Source organism: Pseudorca crassidens, chromosome 6 (genome assembly GCF_039906515.1).
Source record: "Pseudorca crassidens isolate mPseCra1 chromosome 6, mPseCra1.hap1, whole genome shotgun sequence".
NCBI lineage: Eukaryota > Metazoa > Chordata > Mammalia > Artiodactyla > Delphinidae > Pseudorca > Pseudorca crassidens.
Window position 1 is genome coordinate 55,507,692 of NC_090301.1, and position 18,147 is coordinate 55,525,838.

An 18,147-nucleotide genomic window follows, 5' to 3' on the forward strand; every position below is an offset into this window, starting at 1 on the left:
CTGTATCTTTAATAATAAAGCTTTTCTTGGAGGGATATAGTCAAGCTTGACAAAGATGAAAAGTAAATAAAAATAAAAGTAGTTAACACAAAGAATGAACTACAATACAAATTGAAAACACTAGAATAAAAAATATCTCATTAAGGAAGATTTGAAATTAATCAGAAAATATCTATTTATGGAAAATATTTGCTTTTATTTTGATTTTTAATTGGTGAATTTATGGTTATTTTCTTAAAAAGAACAAAAAAAAACCCTGGTTTCCCATTCTTCTAGGAATGAATTCACAGGCAAAACCATAAGGCTCTTCAAGTACTTCTTTTGTTTCTTAATACCTGAGGTATCTTAAATTCGAAGTTACTTCCTTGGCCTTTAAGTGAAGGAAGGGTTTAGCAACAAGTTATCAGAACACACGTGAACTTTACTGCTTGGTGCTCGAATATTTACATCTAAAACTTATCTCCACTCCTTTACTCAATAATTCTACTTTTAAATATTACTGCCATCTCGTTATTTTAGCAAACATAGCATAATACTAGGTCCTTAACCGTAACATAATATCCTCAAAGTTCAAGTGAATTAGGAGCTCTTAAGGATTTCAACATCACTTCTGCGTTAACACCACCAAAGTAACCTGCCACAAGTTCAAGAATGTTCATTCCATGACTATACGTGTCTTTTAAAACTCTTCCCTTTACCTAGGAGTAAGACAACCAAGATTAAGGAGCCTATGACTAAATCTTGATGAGGGGAAAAAGCAATCTAATGATAAGTAACTGAAGCTACTTGGAAATTATAAAAATTACCCTTCTCAACTGTTAGATTAGGTGATCATATAGTTGGACTTCTTAAAAGTGAGAAACTGTAAGAAAGAATGAGTGTCTCAGAAGGCAAAACTGAGTGTATGGAATAAAGAGCACTGGAAATGGTAAATATGTGGGTAAATATAACATTTTTTTTTACTCATTTTATATATTTTTAAAACATTAATAGTGGTTTGGTTCTCTTGGAATGGTATGAAGATAAGACTCAGTACCTTACAAAGTTCGCAATGAAACAGAGTACTTGCTAGATACCACTCTTTTTCCTTATCAGATCCTCCCTCCACCCTACTCTGAATACCCAGAAGCTGACCTATATGGGTCACATCAGAAAGCTCCCTTGCACTCAAGATTCAAATTGGGTATAGCTGATGGGAAGTATTAAAGAACTCTGAGTTTGGAGAAAGCAAGAAGAGAGAGGCTGGAGTATATTCCCTTGACTTCCTCCCTGCTGGGAAATGTTGAAATAAGAATTTTTTCACAAACCATTATAGTTTAAACAACGAACCAAATGTCTAAAGAAACGCAAGAACTCCCACACTGATACACACAACTAACGAAGAAATAAAATTACTTGGCATTATTTAGTCTTTTTAAAACCTTTGACAATATATCCCTTTTTTTAAAGAAAGGGAAAGTGGGAATTCTTCTTAGCTTATATCTAAATGTCTTGTATTATGTTATACTATATTATATTACTTACTTTAAGATATAGCTAAGGAAATATTAAAAAACAAGTAAGGCCTAGTAGCAGCACATTCTAAAAACTGATAAAGTTTGATTACTTATATTTAATTTCTGTATTTTGGGGCCATTAATATTCAGCCAATTATTTTAATTTCAATAAATATCTTAAGAAAAATGCAATATTACTGCAATTAATCACAAAATATCTTACCCAAAAATAACTTAAGAAAACATTCAATAAAAGGCAGAGACATTTGAAGCCATCAACTCAGGTACATACCTTACCTTGTCTTAAAATTGTACAGCATTCTTTAAACCAAGAAATAGGTGTATAATTACTCAAAGAAATAGCAACTGAACTTAAAGGATGATTTTACAACATTACCTTTTCATATAAAACTGGGTAAAAATCACAAATATAACACAACTAAATATGAAGATTATATGTGACATATCAAAATCAATTATGCAGCAGAATTTTTAAAATATAAATATATATGGGTGCGTTTTTGTTTTTGTTTTTACCTGTTTTGCAATTTCTCTTAAACAGGCTACTCCTCGTTCAAAATTAGGGAAAGCTACTGAGCCATACTTTTGGTATTCAGGGATTGGTCTGATTTTTATTGTAGCTTCTGTTATCACACCAAGAGTTCCTGAAAAAGAAGGGGGAATAATCCAATATATCACATGCCAATTTTCTAAATCATATTTAAATCTACTTTATCTATTTATTCTACTAATTTATTCTATTAATCGTATTTAAATCTATTTAATCTATTCTATGTGGGGAATAATGGCTACTCAAGTCCTTCTAGAAAAACATCTAAGCAAATTTTATAATTTCTAAAAAAAGTTTTTGGAATACATTTTTCTTAGTTATGTATAAATTTTTAAAAACATTTTTAAGGTAACCTTTCTCCAAAGAGGTTAATTTTAAATAGTTTTTAAAGTATTACAACTTATTAAAATTTAAATCTGAAAAACAACAGGTTTTTATATCTCATATGCATTCAAACAAAAGTATATTTTGATAGTTGAACCTATTTTTACTATGACAACAATTTATTGGGGCAAAAAGAATCTAATTTTCTATGAGAATTTAAGTTGACAGAAGAAATTTAGAGAGACTATTACACTTTGCCTTTTTTCCTAAGAATTCATACGAAGAAAAGATAAAGGCAATATTAAGATGCCCTTAGAAGAAAAAAAAAAACATATTTCAGAGACAAAATAATTATAAATAGCTAACAGAAGAGGACCATCAATGAAACAAATGTCCTTTTCTTTCTTACATGGAGGAGTGGAGGACAAATCAGAGAGGAAAAATGCAAGTTAAATATAACTACATGATCTAAATAGCTACACTAAAATATTTGAAGAGACATGGTTAAAACTAATTGCATTCAAGAAGCCAAGCTTTCAAAATCAGTGCTTTCTAATGTACAAATGATATGAATTATTATTAATACTATTAAGTAAATTTTCTTAGAATCATGAAAAAAAGAATGAAAGGGAAATACAAAATTATAGAACTTAATTACAATACTAGAAATAAGTTAAAAGTATCACAAAAATCAATGCTTCCAATAAATTTATAATATACCTAAAATAAAATGTTAATATATAATACTGTAGAAGATTAAAAACTACGAGTCCACAAAGAGTAAACTACATTATATCACAATATGTTTGTCAGATATACAAATGATTTCCTACTTAGATAGCAAATACAACCTATTATGATTTGTAAAATCACAAAAGCTCTGCAAAGTTGGCCTGACTAATATTTGAATAAAAAGATAGATATATCTTGTACATTTTAAAAGACAGTAAGAGTGACTAGACTTTCTCTTTTATTTTAGCATCTTTATTGAGATATAATTCACAGACAATAAAATTCACCTATTTAAAATGTAAAATTCAATGGCTTTAAACTATTTACAGATATATGCAACTATCACTACTAAGTTTACAACATTTTCATCACCCCAAAAAATAAATCCCATATCCATTTTCCCCACACACACCTCAGCCCTAGACAAACACCAGTATACTTTCTCTCCAGAAATTTGCCTATTCCGAGCATTTCATATAAATAGAATCTTACAATATGTGGCCTTTTGTGACTGGCTACTTTCATTTAAATGTTTTCAAGGTTCATCCATGTTGTAGCATGCACTAAGTACTTCATTCCTTTTAATTGCTGGATATTATTCCATTGTATGGTATGGACATTTGGGTTTCTACTTTTTTTTTTTTTTAAACTCAATTACCAGCTTGTTATAAAAGGAAACAACTCAGGAACAATCAAACAGAAGAGATGCACAGAACAAAGTATGGGGGAAAAGGTGCGGAGTTCCCAAGCCCTCTCCAGATACACCACCCTCCCAGCACTTCCATGTGTTTACCAACCCAGTAGTCCTCTGAAACTCATAATTTAGGGATTTTTATGGAGGCTTCATTACACAGGCATGATGACTAAACCACAGATATGGGTGACTAATTCAACTTCCAGCTGCTCCTCTCCTCTCCTCTCCTCTCCTCTCCCCTCCCCTCCCTAGAGGTCAGGGGGTGAGGCTGAAAGTTCCACAGGTTTCCGTATTTTGGCTACTATGAATAATGCTACTACAAATATAGGTGTAAAAGTTTGTATGTAGATATATGTCTTCCTTTCCCTTGGATAGATACACAAACTTTCTTAATTTCAAAAAACCTTTGACCCTATTCCATGTAACACTCTACCTCAGCTACCTTTCCTGAGACTAAGTTCTAGGCAAGGGCAGCTAAGAGGTGAGGAGGGGCTCACTTCTTGCACCCAGCCTAAATTGGTGGGACAGAGACTCTACTTTGAGTGATGCACTAAGCCTATGGTCCCAACCCTTTGCCCTGGCTTGTAAAGGGCTGGTATCTTGCCAGGAGAAGCAAACCAAGACCTACTTTCCTTCCTCCTTCTCCCCAGCACTTAGTTTCTAAAGTACGGGTGTCCTCAGAGAAAAACATGCCACTGTCCCCACACCCACCTCCACAGCCTTAGCTCAGAGATTTTGCCAGAGGAAGAAATAAGCCATAAAACAGCTCCCAATCTTTTTTTCGAAGATTACTTTCAACAGAGCATGAAGAAGTTCAAGAAGTTTCAAAAATACTCTTGAAAACAGTGGAGGATGTGGTAAAAGGTAATTGGGAAGACATAGATAAATTTATTGGAGATATAGGCAAAATTGCAGGCCAGCTGTTTGCCTGGTAGAAACCTGGGGATACTGGAAGTCCTAGGTACAGCGACCAGGCAAGAGAAAAACATAAAAGGCATAAAAACTGGAAAGGAAGAAGTAAAACTGTCTCTATTTGTAGATGACATGATTTTATATATGGCTGGCTATACCATGCCATTTTATATAAGAGATAAACATCTGCAAATTCTGTTATCTGCAGGGGTTTCTGGAAGCAATCCCCTGCAGATACTGAGGAACAACTGTACAGAAAACCCTAAAGAGTCAACCAAAAAACTATTCAAACTAATCAGCAAATTCAGTACAGTTGCAGGATACAAAATTAACATACAAAAATCAGAAGCGTTTCTATACATTAACAGTGAATTTTCTGAAAGAGAGATAAAGAAATTAATCCCATTTACAAGAGCATCAAAAGCAATAAAATACTTAGGAATAAATTTAACCAGGGAGGTAAAAGATCTCTACTCTGAAAACTAAGACACTGATGGGAAAAAAAAAAAAAAATTGGGGTTTCCCTGGTGGAGTAGTGGTTGAGAGTCCGCCTGCTGATGCAGGGGACACGGGTTCGTGCCCCGGTCCGGGAAGATCCCACATGCCGCGGAGCAGCTGGGCCCACGAGCCATGGCTGCTGAGCCTGCGCGTCCGGAGCCTGTGCTCCACAACGGGAGAGGCCACAACATTGAGAGGCCCGCCTACCGCAAAAAAAAAAAAAAAAAAAATTGAAGAAGACACAAGTAAATGGAAAGGTGTCCTGTGTTCATTCATGGGTTGAAAAAATTAGTATTGTTAAAATGTCAGTACTACCAAAAGACATCTACAGACTCAATGCAATTCCCATCAAGATTCCAATGGCATTTTTTACAGAAAAACAAACAAACAAAAAAACACTCCTAAAACTTATATGGAACCACAAAAGACTCCAAATAGCCAAAGAAATTCTGAGAAAGAAGAACATAGCAGGAGGCATCACACTTACTGATTTCAAGCTATACTCTAAAGCTATAGTAAAGAGTATGGTACTGGAATAAAAACAAACAGATCAATGGAACAGAATTAAGAGCCCAGAAATAAACCCAAGCGTATACAGTCATATAATATTTGACAAAGGAGCTGATAGTACTCAAAGGAGAAAACACAGTCTCTTTAATAAATGGTGCTGGGAAAACTGGACATTGACATGTAAAAGAATGAAACCTGACCCCTATCTTACACCACTCAAAAAAATTAACTCAAATGTTTAAAGGCTTGTATGTAAGATCTGAAACCATGAAGCTCCCAGAAGAAAACATAGGGGAAAAGCTCCCTGAAATATGTATTGGTAATGATTTTTTGGAAATCACACCTAAAGCACAAGCAACAAAATAAAAAACAAATAAGTGGGACTACATCAAACTGAAAAGATTCTTTCTGCACAGCAAAAGAAACCATAAACAAAGTAAAAAGACAACCTACAGAATTGGAAAAAATATATGCAAACTATGTATCTGATAAGAAGTTAATATCTAAAATATATAAAGAACTCATACAACTCAACAGCAAAAAACAAATAATTCAATTAAAAAAACAGGCAAAGGACCTGAATAGACATTTTTCCAAAGAAGAAATACAAATGGCCAACAGGTACATGGAAAGATGTTCAACATCACTAGGGGAAAGCAAATTGAAACCACAAAGAGATATCACCTCACACCTTCCAGAATGGCCATTATCAAAAAGATAAGAAATAACAAACACTGGCATGGATATGGAGAAAAGGGAACACTTGTGCACTGTTGGTAGGATTATAAATCGGTGCAGCCACTATGGAAAATAGTATGAAGGTTCCTAAAAAAATTAAACATGAACTACCATATGATCCAACTACCATATGATCCAGCAATTCCACTTCTGGGAATATATCTGAAAGAAACAAAAACACTAACTCAAAAAGATATTTGCACCCCCCCCATGTTCATAGCAGCATTATTTACAATAGCCAAAGTGTTCATCGATGAATGAATGGATAAAGAAGTTGTGGTATATATATACAATGCAGTATTATTCAGGCATAAAAAATGAGGAAATCCCACCATTTGTGACAACATGGATAGACCTTGAAGGCATTATGTAAGTTAAATAAGTCAGATAGAGGAAGACAAGTATTATTTCACTTTTATGTGGAAGCTAATAAAAATAAACAAACAATAAAAATACACCAAACTCACAGAAAAAGACATCAGATTTGTGGTTACCAAAGGCAGAGGGTAGGGGGAGGAAGGTGGTCAAAAGGTACAAACTTTCAGTTATAAGATAAATAAGTATCAGGGATGTAATGTACAACATGATGACTACCGTTAACGCTGCTGTATGATACACAAGAAAGTTGTTAAGAGAGTAGATCCTCAGAGTTCTCATCACAAGAAGAAATTTTTTTTCATTTTTTTTTATTGTATCTATATGAGATGATGGATGTTAACTAATCTATTGTGGTCATCATTTCACAATATATGTAAATCAAACCATCATGCTGTACACCTTAAACTTATACAGGGATGTATGTCAATTATTGCTCAATAAAACTAGGGTAGCAGGGAACAGTGGGGAGGACCCCTCCTAAGCTCACAAAAAATCTCAAACAATAACCCTAGGAACTATCCTTTCTAAGGGATACATTTTAAACAGGTGAATTTTATGGTATGTAAATTATATCTCAATAAAACAAAGGAAACTTCAGAGTTATCTTCTTAAACAATGAGCTATGAGCCATACATTTTAGAAATAGGGGTATTTTTAGAAACAGGTATCTTAGGCTACAGAAAGTCTAAACGAACTCTAAACCTTTGCCAGAAAGAGGCATAAGGCTGACAGACTATGCTGCCTTCTCAGCCACCAACACAGAATTATCTATTACACCTATTCTTTCTTACCAAGACAAGTAGTATCACTTTAATTTTTAAAGTTGCTAATTCTTCTGCCACTATACTGACGCCATCCCTAAGCTTATTTGTAATTTTTTCTACTCTTTTCAACATTTTTCAAAGTTCCTGGTAGTCTTAGAATTAACACCTCATGCTGAAAGTTGTTTCTACAAACAAACTGAAATTTGTCAGGCATAGCTCCTAAAGGCATGAATCATCTTTTCTATTTATTCTAATCTCTCCGCAGACTGCAGAAAACTTTAATAAATACTTGTTCAAACTCAAAAGTCACCAGGTGGAAATTCATTAAGGAAAAGAAAGTTGGGGGTTGGGAGTGGGAGGGAGGTCCAAGAGGAAGGGGATATATGTATACATATAGCTGATTCACTTCATTGTACAGCAGAAACTAATACAACATTGTAAAGCAATTTTTCTCCAATAAAAAAGTAAATAAATAAATAAACTCAAGCAGGAAAACTGTGAAAAGAAGGTTAGTATAAACCTTGCTTTTAGACAGGAAAATTTCTCTATTTAAAATTAAACTCCAGGGACTTCCCTGGTGGCTCAGTGGTTAAGAATCTGCCTGCCAAGGCAGCGGACAAGGGTTCGAGCCCTGGTCCGGGAAGATACCACATGTCACGGAGCAACTAAGCCCGCGTGCCCCAAATACTGAGCCTGTGCTTTAGAGCCCACAAGCCACAACTACTGAGCCCATGTGCCACAACTACTGAAGCCTGTGTGCCTAGAACCCATGCTCTACCACAAGAGAAGCCACCGCAAGGAGAAGCCCGCGCACCACAACGAAGAGTAGCCCCCACTCACCGTAACTAGAGAAAGCCCACGCGCAGCAAGGAAGAACCAATGCAGCCAAAAATAAATAAGTAAAGTTTGAAAAAAATTTAAAAAAAAAGAATCTTTAAAAAAAATAAAATAATAAATAAAATTAAACTCCAAGTTCCTGACTTTTTGTGAAATATTTATTTACATCTCAGAAATAAAGCCATTTGAAAATATTTCTATAAATTACTGCATATAATATAACCTAAATATAATCCAAAGAAAAAATCAGAAACCATTTAAAAGCCAATCAATGAGGGTCTGCTTAAATAGAACAGAGTACATACCAATGGAATATCAGGTAGCTGCCAAAAAGAATGAAGTGGTTCTAAATGTGATGATTTGAAGTGAGCATTATAAAATTAAGTATAAATCAAAGAGTAGTAAACTCCCATTTCTGTTTTTAAAAACACATACATATACGCTTATAAATAGCAATAGTGTTTACTCTGGGCAAGGAAGATGCCTAAAAGACAGGGATAGAAGGCAGATTTTTTCCTATACATCTTTTGTACCTTTTGAATTTTGTACATGTATGTACATATTTTAACTTTGTACATGTAATTACTTACTCAAAAAGTTTATTTAAAAATATATATGTATAGGGCTTCCCTGGTGGCGCAGTGGTTGGGAGTCCGCCTGCCGATGCGGGGGACACGGGTTCGTGCCCCGGTCTGGGAGGATCCCACATGCCGCGGAGCGGCTGGGCCCGTGAGCCATGGCCGCTGAGCCTGCGCGTCCGGAGCCTGTGCTCTGCAGCGGGAGAGGCCACAACAGTGAGAGGCCCGCACACCGCAAAAAAAAAATATATATATATATATATATGTATAAAACATTGGCAAATTTTCCTTAAAATTCTAAGTCTACACCCAAATTCTAAGGTACTAGTAAGAAGTGACCACGCCTTAAATTTCTGTACACCCATATTGCCTCATACGTATAGCATGCATTCTAAAGTGGTAAAACCCACCATAACACTATAAGTAAGGTTAAAAAATAAAAATTAGTAAAATGAGGCTTTGCATTGTTGCAAGGTTAATGAAATGACCAAGGCTAGTCTGTGCAACTATCCAGCTATGAGTTCTGCAGCAGGGGTTAGGGGTTGGGGGGGGTCCCCACTGTAAAAGAAAACTCCATCCAAGTCTCAAATGCAGTCTGGCACTAGGCAGTTCTTCCATCCAGACTTATATTCAAATTAATCCAATCATAAATGTTTACATCTAAATTCACTTCATTGAAAGGCTCACTTCTGTTGGGCTTTATTATATTTATTGATTCTTTTGCTCTGAGAATTTTATGTCAGTGGAGTGATATAAAACTACTTAGATTACTTATCACTTGATTATATGCACATTATACCAATATTTTATATCCACTTTATATAATTGTTTGTAAACAACTCCATGGCAATGTGACATCATAGAGGCTCATATGTCATTCACTTTCTGTTTCAATAAAAATATGTTACTGGAAATTTTAGAATTTTCTGTTTTATAATTTCAAATATAGTGCTCTTAAGAAAACTGAAAGCTTCAACTACTAGCTAATACAAAATGCAAGTATTTGCTTGACGTAAATAAAATCTTTCATAATTTGAAAATATACGTTCAGGTGACCTCAGGACTGAGAAGAAAGGTAATCATTTGATTCTGAATCTTCTCTCTCCCTCTACCCTCCTCCCCCCAAACATGAAAATCAACAAGGAAAACAAATAAAACCACACAGGACATACACTTTAGTATTAAAAGGAGACAAGAAAACACTATGACTTTCTAATTACCCATAAGTAGAGATAAAAAGAAAAAACTCCAACAGACCTTCTACAGCCTTCCAGCTGCTACAAGCTTATAAGGGCAGAAAGTGAGTAAGGGGGCGGGGGGTTTAGAAGGCTCCCTAAGAAAGAGTAGAGGGTAGCAGAGGACTTAAAGTAAGCAGAGACAAAATCAACCCCAGAAAGCAAAAGTGCAACAATAAACTCCAAATACTGTATAAGACTTGGTAATCCATAACCCTGGCTATGAGGAGGGGTTTGAAAATGGAAGTAACCAGAAATGACACCCTTGGAGAAGTAAGGGAAGTATCTTCAAAGAAGCAACAAATTAGAGGAGTGTGGTACTCCTTGGAGACAAGGCAGTGGAGGGAAAGAATAAAATTAGGAGGAAAATTAAAGATCTGATAGAAATGAAAGAGAAACAGGACATGTCATGGCTTCTCCCACCAAAAACACCACCATCTATAAAGCAAATAGCACAAAAGAGGGTAGAAGTGACAGAACAGAACACTCTCAAACTAGGAACCCTTTCCAAGTAATAACAGGAACAGAAAAAAGCAGACCAAATCCATACAAAACTACTGCAAAACATCAGAAAATGGAAATAATAGCTTTTCTGCTGATGAAAAGTATCCCCCACAAAACCAACCATGATCCTGAAGAAAACTGTAAACACAGCATTTCAAACTCAATTAAACACTGTCAAACAAGCATTTGGGGATACGAAAAAATAGCTGAATTAGAAACATAAACACTAAAAACATAAATGGACAAAAAACAAGATAAAATGAAATAAACGATGACCAAACTCAGGGAAGAAATAGAACAACAAAACATAAAAAAAATGAAGGCTGGGTTACAAGGTATCCAAAGGAGAAGAGAGAATAGATTCAAATGAAAACTTAATACAGGGCATTGAAGAAAAGCCAGAAAATAACCAAGAAAATTAAAATAAAATACAGAAGTTGAGAAAAAAAGAGAAATCATGGATGAAATGGAAAATATGCAAAGAAAGTCAGACAAATGTATAACTTGTGTCCCTGAAGAAGAAAAATCAAAACAGCAGGGGGAACGGAATCTAAAACCCTAATATTTAACTCTACAATCCAAAGAAAAACTTTACAGAAATAAAAGAAGACCAGCATATACACAGAGAAAGGGTCCACTGACCAGAGCAAAATGACCCACAACAATCAACTCTCAGTTGTAAAAGTAAACTTTAATGATAAAGAAAAAAAATCCTCACTGCCTCCAGGCAAAAAGTCAAGAGAATTGGCATTAGATTTCTTTAAAACAACATATAAAACCAAAGCAACAGTGGAATAGTATTTTCAAAAAACAAGGGAAAAAAGTGTGACCCCTGAATATTAAAGCCACTCAAGCTGTCCTGCAGGTATCAAGGTCATAGAAAAGTAGTTTAGAACATTCCAGAACTCATGGGATATACGAATATGTCTTTCCTGAGGAATCTACTAAAGGATGAGCTTTATTTAACCAAAAGATGAAGTAAAACTACACAGAAGGACTGATAGTAAGCTTTTCATCTATTTCATTTTAGAGCAAAGGCTAAAACAAGGGTGGGTAACGAGTTTAAAAAAAAAAACCATACTTTTAGCCATTTATCAAATAAAAGAGCAAATCATTATAAGTTACTAGCAAATTCCACATATAGGAAAAGAATATAAAACATTTCAAATGCTTTATTTATTACAGTTTTCATTAATTCATCATGATACTATAACATCTAAAACGGGAGGAACCTGCTTGTCAAAATAATCATTATGAAAAATTCATAACACAAAACAAGATAAAAACATTAAACTTAACTTGGCTAACCACATGTGGAACTTAGCAGGATGGGGAAAATAGGTTTTTTTATAATGGTGATGCTTTCAAGGTTGTCATCAAATGATTTAACTATAGCAAAAGAAAGTACTTTCTAAAGCTCAAGGAAAAGTTTATGATTCATATTTAAGGCAGGAGGTTATTATTTAGATAGTTCAAAACAGCAGAGAAAATACATATTATAAAAGAATATGATTTCACATAAATTTACTCTCTCAGTCATGCTGTCTCCTGGACTATATTAAGATTACTCTATATCCACATACATACAGAAATGGGGATTAGGGACCATAAATATACTTATAAAGATCACTGATGCCAAAATAATAAACAGCCACAACAGTTTAACATTTGTTGAGTACTTACTACGCGCTTATAAACTGTTTAGCATAATTTCGTTTGACCCTCTCGAAAAGCTTTTGAATATAGATACTTTTATTATCCCCATTTTACAGCTGAGGACATAGGGCATAGAGAACTACCTAATTTACACAGTCACAGAAATATAAGTGGTAAAACCAGGATTGAAATCCAGATCTGAAAGATTTCAAGGTTCATGCTCTTAAATCAGTATGGCATTTTGCATGGATATTTATAATAAAATCTCATTTAAATATAGTAACTTACCCTTGTATATGTTTCTAATAAACTGTATTTCTTTGCTTACTTTATTATGACAATGAGTTTGCCTTCCTTAAATTCGTACAAAAATTTACTATTGAAGGAGGTAGTCCAGTCTTTTGGATAAAGTTCAAACTATTATAAAAGGGATAAAAGACCAAATTATCTCTCCAGCCATCCTGTAACACTTACTACTCCACACCCTGACCTGCTGTCAACTCCACTCTACAATTAAATCTTAAGTTCCAGTCACACTGAAAAACTGGCACCTTCACGAGGCAGACACAGCTCTTTCTCACTTTTAAGCCTGTTCACATGCAGTTAGTTCTCTGTGTAGGGCAACTCCCTCCCCACCTTATTCTCTCAACTCTGCCTAGAATTATTTTCTCATTATCATCCTTGAAGGACCTCTTTAGGCACAACCCCTCTGCGGAAGTCTTCCTAAGCACCCATCAACATGACTTTTGTCTGTATTTCTCCTTCATTTACTTCTATCATAGAATTTATCTTATTCAATTTTAATGGTCAGTTATTACCTGTGTCCTTGGGTGTGCCACCACAGTACCTAGCAACCAGAATTTTTTAAACGTTAACTGATGGGAGAAAAAAAATGTTTGATGTAGCTACTTGAAAAGATAATTTACAGAGTTGACTCCAACTATGTATATACCAATAGTAAAATTAATAATTATCAGTTTTAATACCTATTTGTTATTCAATTTGACATTTGACTGGAAAAAGTTATATTCTTTCAGTTAACTCTTGGATGATGCATTAATACAAGAAGTTCCAAAATAATATTTTTTAGAGAACTATATTATTTTAAAGGAATTTAATATTTTATTTTTCTCATTAAAAGTGTAGTTCTGTTTTTCCACAGAAGAGTACACTGATCAGAAAAGGAATGAGAGTAAATTGGTGAAACACCTTGACAGAGGTTTGTCACTAATTATCATGAAAAATATCTAAGCTATACCACTGGTCATCAATTTAAAAGTTGACCTCTAGTACATCACTAAGACACATAATTTATTTTTTCCTTGATGTTACCATCAAAAGTTAGAATTTATGCCCTAACATCCTAGTTTATCATAAATGCACTTTTATCCATGAATATAGCTAGATGTTTTGAAAATCTTTTGACAGATTGCACCACCTTCTGACTTAGTAGTGAGTTCCTCTGGTAACTTGGAAACACTTTCATTTCTCTGAATTTAAGGGATAACTATCCCTCTCTACCATGCTAAGAATTGAAAAATATGCCCACCTTCACCTTATCCATAAAATTCACAGTGCCTACATAATAGTTAGTTTGCAAACTAGAAGGAAGGTTAGTGTTTTTTTCCCCCTCATAGGTACAGAAATTAAATGTTTTGCATAAGATGAAGAACTACATTCTAATCTACCCAGCATTAAGTAACCAAGCAAAGGAGATGACTCAAGTAGTGAAAAAATAAAAGACCAATGTAAGTTTTCAAAGATATGTGAATCAACAGAATTTTAAATTCCACTTCTTCAAAAACCAACTAGCAAATAACAAAAGATATAATTATAGAAAGACAAGGCAATAAGATAATACTTTATTAGTCCTTTCCTCCTGATAATTCAGAGATTAGAAAATACCCTACCAATAAATGTAAAAGCAAACCATTTTAAACCCTAACAGCTACTCTTCCTGAAATTGATTAAAAACTCTAAAAGAAAAACAAAATAACACCAAAAGGACTAAGCTGGCTCTAAAAACATAAAAAAGCAAAATTCAAGAGAAAGTTTAATAAGATGTTCTTATAATAAAAACTTTATGAAGTACTAAATTGAAGTCATAAAACTTAAAAAAAAATTAAATATATAAAACATGTCTTTCTTTCAAAAATCTGATATCACAATATCACAGATTTTCACAAAACTGAATCACTAACCTGTATTTTTTCATAATATGTTTGCAGTTATATTTACCTTCAGATCCCATGATGAAGTGATGGATATCAGGGCCTGTTGACATTCGAGGTCCTTGACAGCTTTTTTCTATTATACCTCTAGGTGTTACCATTTTTATATGAACCACCTGTTTAATACAATGCATGATGTAAATTCTAGATATCTGTCAGTGAATGTTGTGTGTGTGGATACACACACCCATATATATTTATATAAAACACTATTTTTAAAATATTGGTTTAAGTGATAAATGGTGATTCCCTTCAGAATTCTAATATCTTTTAGTAGTTCTTAGACTAAAAATAAATTGTATGTAACTTTAAAACAGGGAAAAATTATTCTAAGATTGTTATTGGCCTAGGTATATTCATCATCTTAAAAACTGAAAAACACATTTCTTTAAACCAAAGCTAGTCTAGGGCTGTCCATGTGGTAAAGAACTAAAGGATGGAAAAAATATGCAATGATCACATTTTAATAGGTTCATTCTTTCATTTATTTAACAATATTTATGAAGCACTATTATTCATGTTAGGCACTATTCTAGATGCTTAGAATTCTAAGAAAAAAATTATTCTTGCCTTATCCCCACCTTCAACTTATCTACTTTGCCCACTCAGTAGAAAAGAGTGAAAAGAACGAAGTATTAATTTTGATCACATCAAAATTGGGATGAAGAGAGAGATGTGGTGACTGAGTTAGAAAGAAGAAGAAAGATATCTGTGAGATATGTCTCACACATGTGAGAAATTAAGTACATTGTAGGGAGAGGGTCAATCAAAAAAATTCCTCAGATCCGACTCAGAAATGGTTAGGTTAAAAACCCAACATATTTTCAGAATAATTTTTTGACAGATAAATAAAAATAGTCTATTGTTGAAGGAAATGAGCAGAGGACATAAATAAAGAATTCGCAAAATAAAAAGATAAAAATTGCTAATGAGGACATTTTAAAAGATTATATTCACTAACAAATAAATATAAAATTTTAGGAAAAAAATATAAATAAAAGGTCCAGTAAAATAAAGATTCTCACAGTGCTAGTAAGAATGTCAACTGGCACAAAATTTTTATAGAGCAATTTGGCTGTAAGGGTCCAAGGACCTAAAAACATGCTTGACCCAACAATCCAAGCTAGGAACTTACCCAAAGAAAATGATCAAAGAAGTATGCTAAAAAATTACTACAGAAGATATTTTTCCCTTTATCTATTTCTATAATTTTGAAATAAAAATAATTTAAATATTCTTTAATAGGGAATTACTAAATCACAAATTATCAATAAAAGAGAATTATCTGCATTTTTTAAAAATAATGGTGCAAACCTATGCTCATTGACATGTTAATAGATTGATAACAGTTTAAAGAGCAGATTAAACACAGTATGATGCTTTTTTATATTAAAGACTAGATATAAACATGCAAATAAGTACATTAAAATGTATACTTATAATCTGTGGCCCTTAAATAACCCCCAAAAGGATTAAAATAAATTACATGCTTTAGCAGTACTAAATGTGGTAGTCTATCAAATATGCTTAACTCTGATAAAGCTTTTAATAATCCAATAGTAAAAGGATCAAATTCTCTTTTCTGAAACTGAATCTATGTTATCTTAATTGCAAAAAGAAAAATGTGATTTCTAAAATATCTTCAATTAAAAAAAAGATAATGCAAACATTTAAAAAGTGTTCATAATATAGACACTTAAAGTCTTAAATTGTTGGGTGTTAACTATAAAAAAAATATATTTCATCAACAATTTGATATTTCTATCAATGAAGACATTGATGAAAATGTTGAAACGCTAGATTTGAAAAACAAACCTAAATAGCTCTAGGAATAATGTTAGGAATACCACTTTAATAGTCTTATAAACTATTCTTTTAAATTGTTATCAAAATATTGATGATAAAGGGAACTAACATGTATGAAGTACCTATTACATACCAGTGATTCCGCTAAGAGTTTTCATTTTATGTCCTTTATTCCTTATAATAATTCTATGCAACAAATAACATTATTCTATTTTATATAGTAGGAAATTGAAGTTTAGAAAGGTAAACCAATTTGCACAAGGTCACACAATTAATCACTGGAAAAGTTACATATGGAACAAATGATACCTAATTCCTAGCCAGGATGCCTAACTAACTCTCAAGAGCAATGACACCAGATCAGCTAAAACAAAATGATGTGCACATAAAACATTACATTAACTAGAACATTTTTAATTGGGCTCTTTAATTCTATACAGAAAATTTTTTTCAGAAAAATAAATATAAAATCTCATAAGGCAAAACAGTAGTAATGACAAGATCACCTAAGTAAATAGACTAAAATAGTGGTAGAGTTGAAGACCAAGGCTCCAAGGCTTGCAAACTAATATTTAGATACATTTATAAGTCAGATACTGAGACATCTACAAAACTTAAATATCAGTTACTCAAAAAGAAGCACTCTTAAATAATGATCACAGTTGTACCTTTTAACTGTTTGTATTACACATAGTCAACGTTACTATAATCAAAAAGGGTATACTTTTGTGGGGAACTCTCCAACTCAATTTTTAAAGGCTTAACAACTTTATAATAATCTCCATAGACTAATTAATTATTATATAATAAATAGAAAAAAATTTACCAAGTCCTCAATATTGCCATAGATATTCTTCTTCATGCCTGATGCCCGAGTAGATACCCATCCTCCCACAGTGCTGAATTCCAGGGAATCTGGTTCATGACCTGTACAATAACCACTTTCTTTAAGCTGAAAAACAAAAATGTAATATTTTACCAGTGAAAATGGCCCCGTTTAACACAGCACTCAACACATTAACTCTTTCCACATTAAAATTTCCATGTCGTTGCCATTTGGACTCATTAAAACCTATATAGAAAAAGAAATACTTTTATCACACTAGTCTAAAAATATTTTTAAGCTTTTGCCTAGTGGAAAAATATGGGCCAAAAGACAGTTGCATTTTCCACAGGTTCACCAGCCAATCTTACTCCTTACATTCTTTTATTTTAAAGCCAACTACCCTCCCTCCTTTTTTTTTTTCCACAAAGAGACAATTTACTTATGGAGATCAGATTATGCTTAAATAATTGCCAACTTCATCTAAACACTTTCAGTAAATAAAGCACTTAAATCTCTTATGCTCCCTACCCTAATATAATCTGCAGCAGGCCTGCAGAAAATCTGAGCAAATTGCCTGTACTTAATTCTCTCAAGGAGTCATGTGCTTTAATGTACAGCCATCTGGCTAGGTTTCCTGCATGTAATACCATCATGTATTTGTGACGCAGATCATGCATTCCTGTACATTAAATAGTCACTTGTTTCTCATTTTTCTACATTAGCATGGCTTTGCCATCTGCACAGCACCTGAGGTTGGATGGATGCCCTTTACGGCAACACCACCAAAGCCATTCCACTAAAAACATTTTAAAGACTCAGCCATCTCATGTCAAATGGTACAGACACTACCACCTGCA

General features: G+C 33.5%; 1 protein-coding gene across 1 annotated transcript in view; it reads right to left on the minus strand.

Annotated features, from left to right (window-relative positions):
- The window catches only part of AGPS (alkylglycerone phosphate synthase), a 137,399-nt gene that overhangs the window by 56,723 nt on the left and 62,529 nt on the right, over positions 1-18,147 (minus strand). The window contains exons 9-11 of the mRNA XM_067741444.1: positions 17,291-17,416; positions 14,666-14,774; positions 2,034-2,161 (exon numbers count right to left, since the gene is read on the minus strand). Coding sequence (XP_067597545.1) covers positions 2,034-2,161; positions 14,666-14,774; positions 17,291-17,416 — 363 coding nt within the window. The remainder of the gene's footprint in view (positions 1-2,033; positions 2,162-14,665; positions 14,775-17,290; positions 17,417-18,147) is intronic.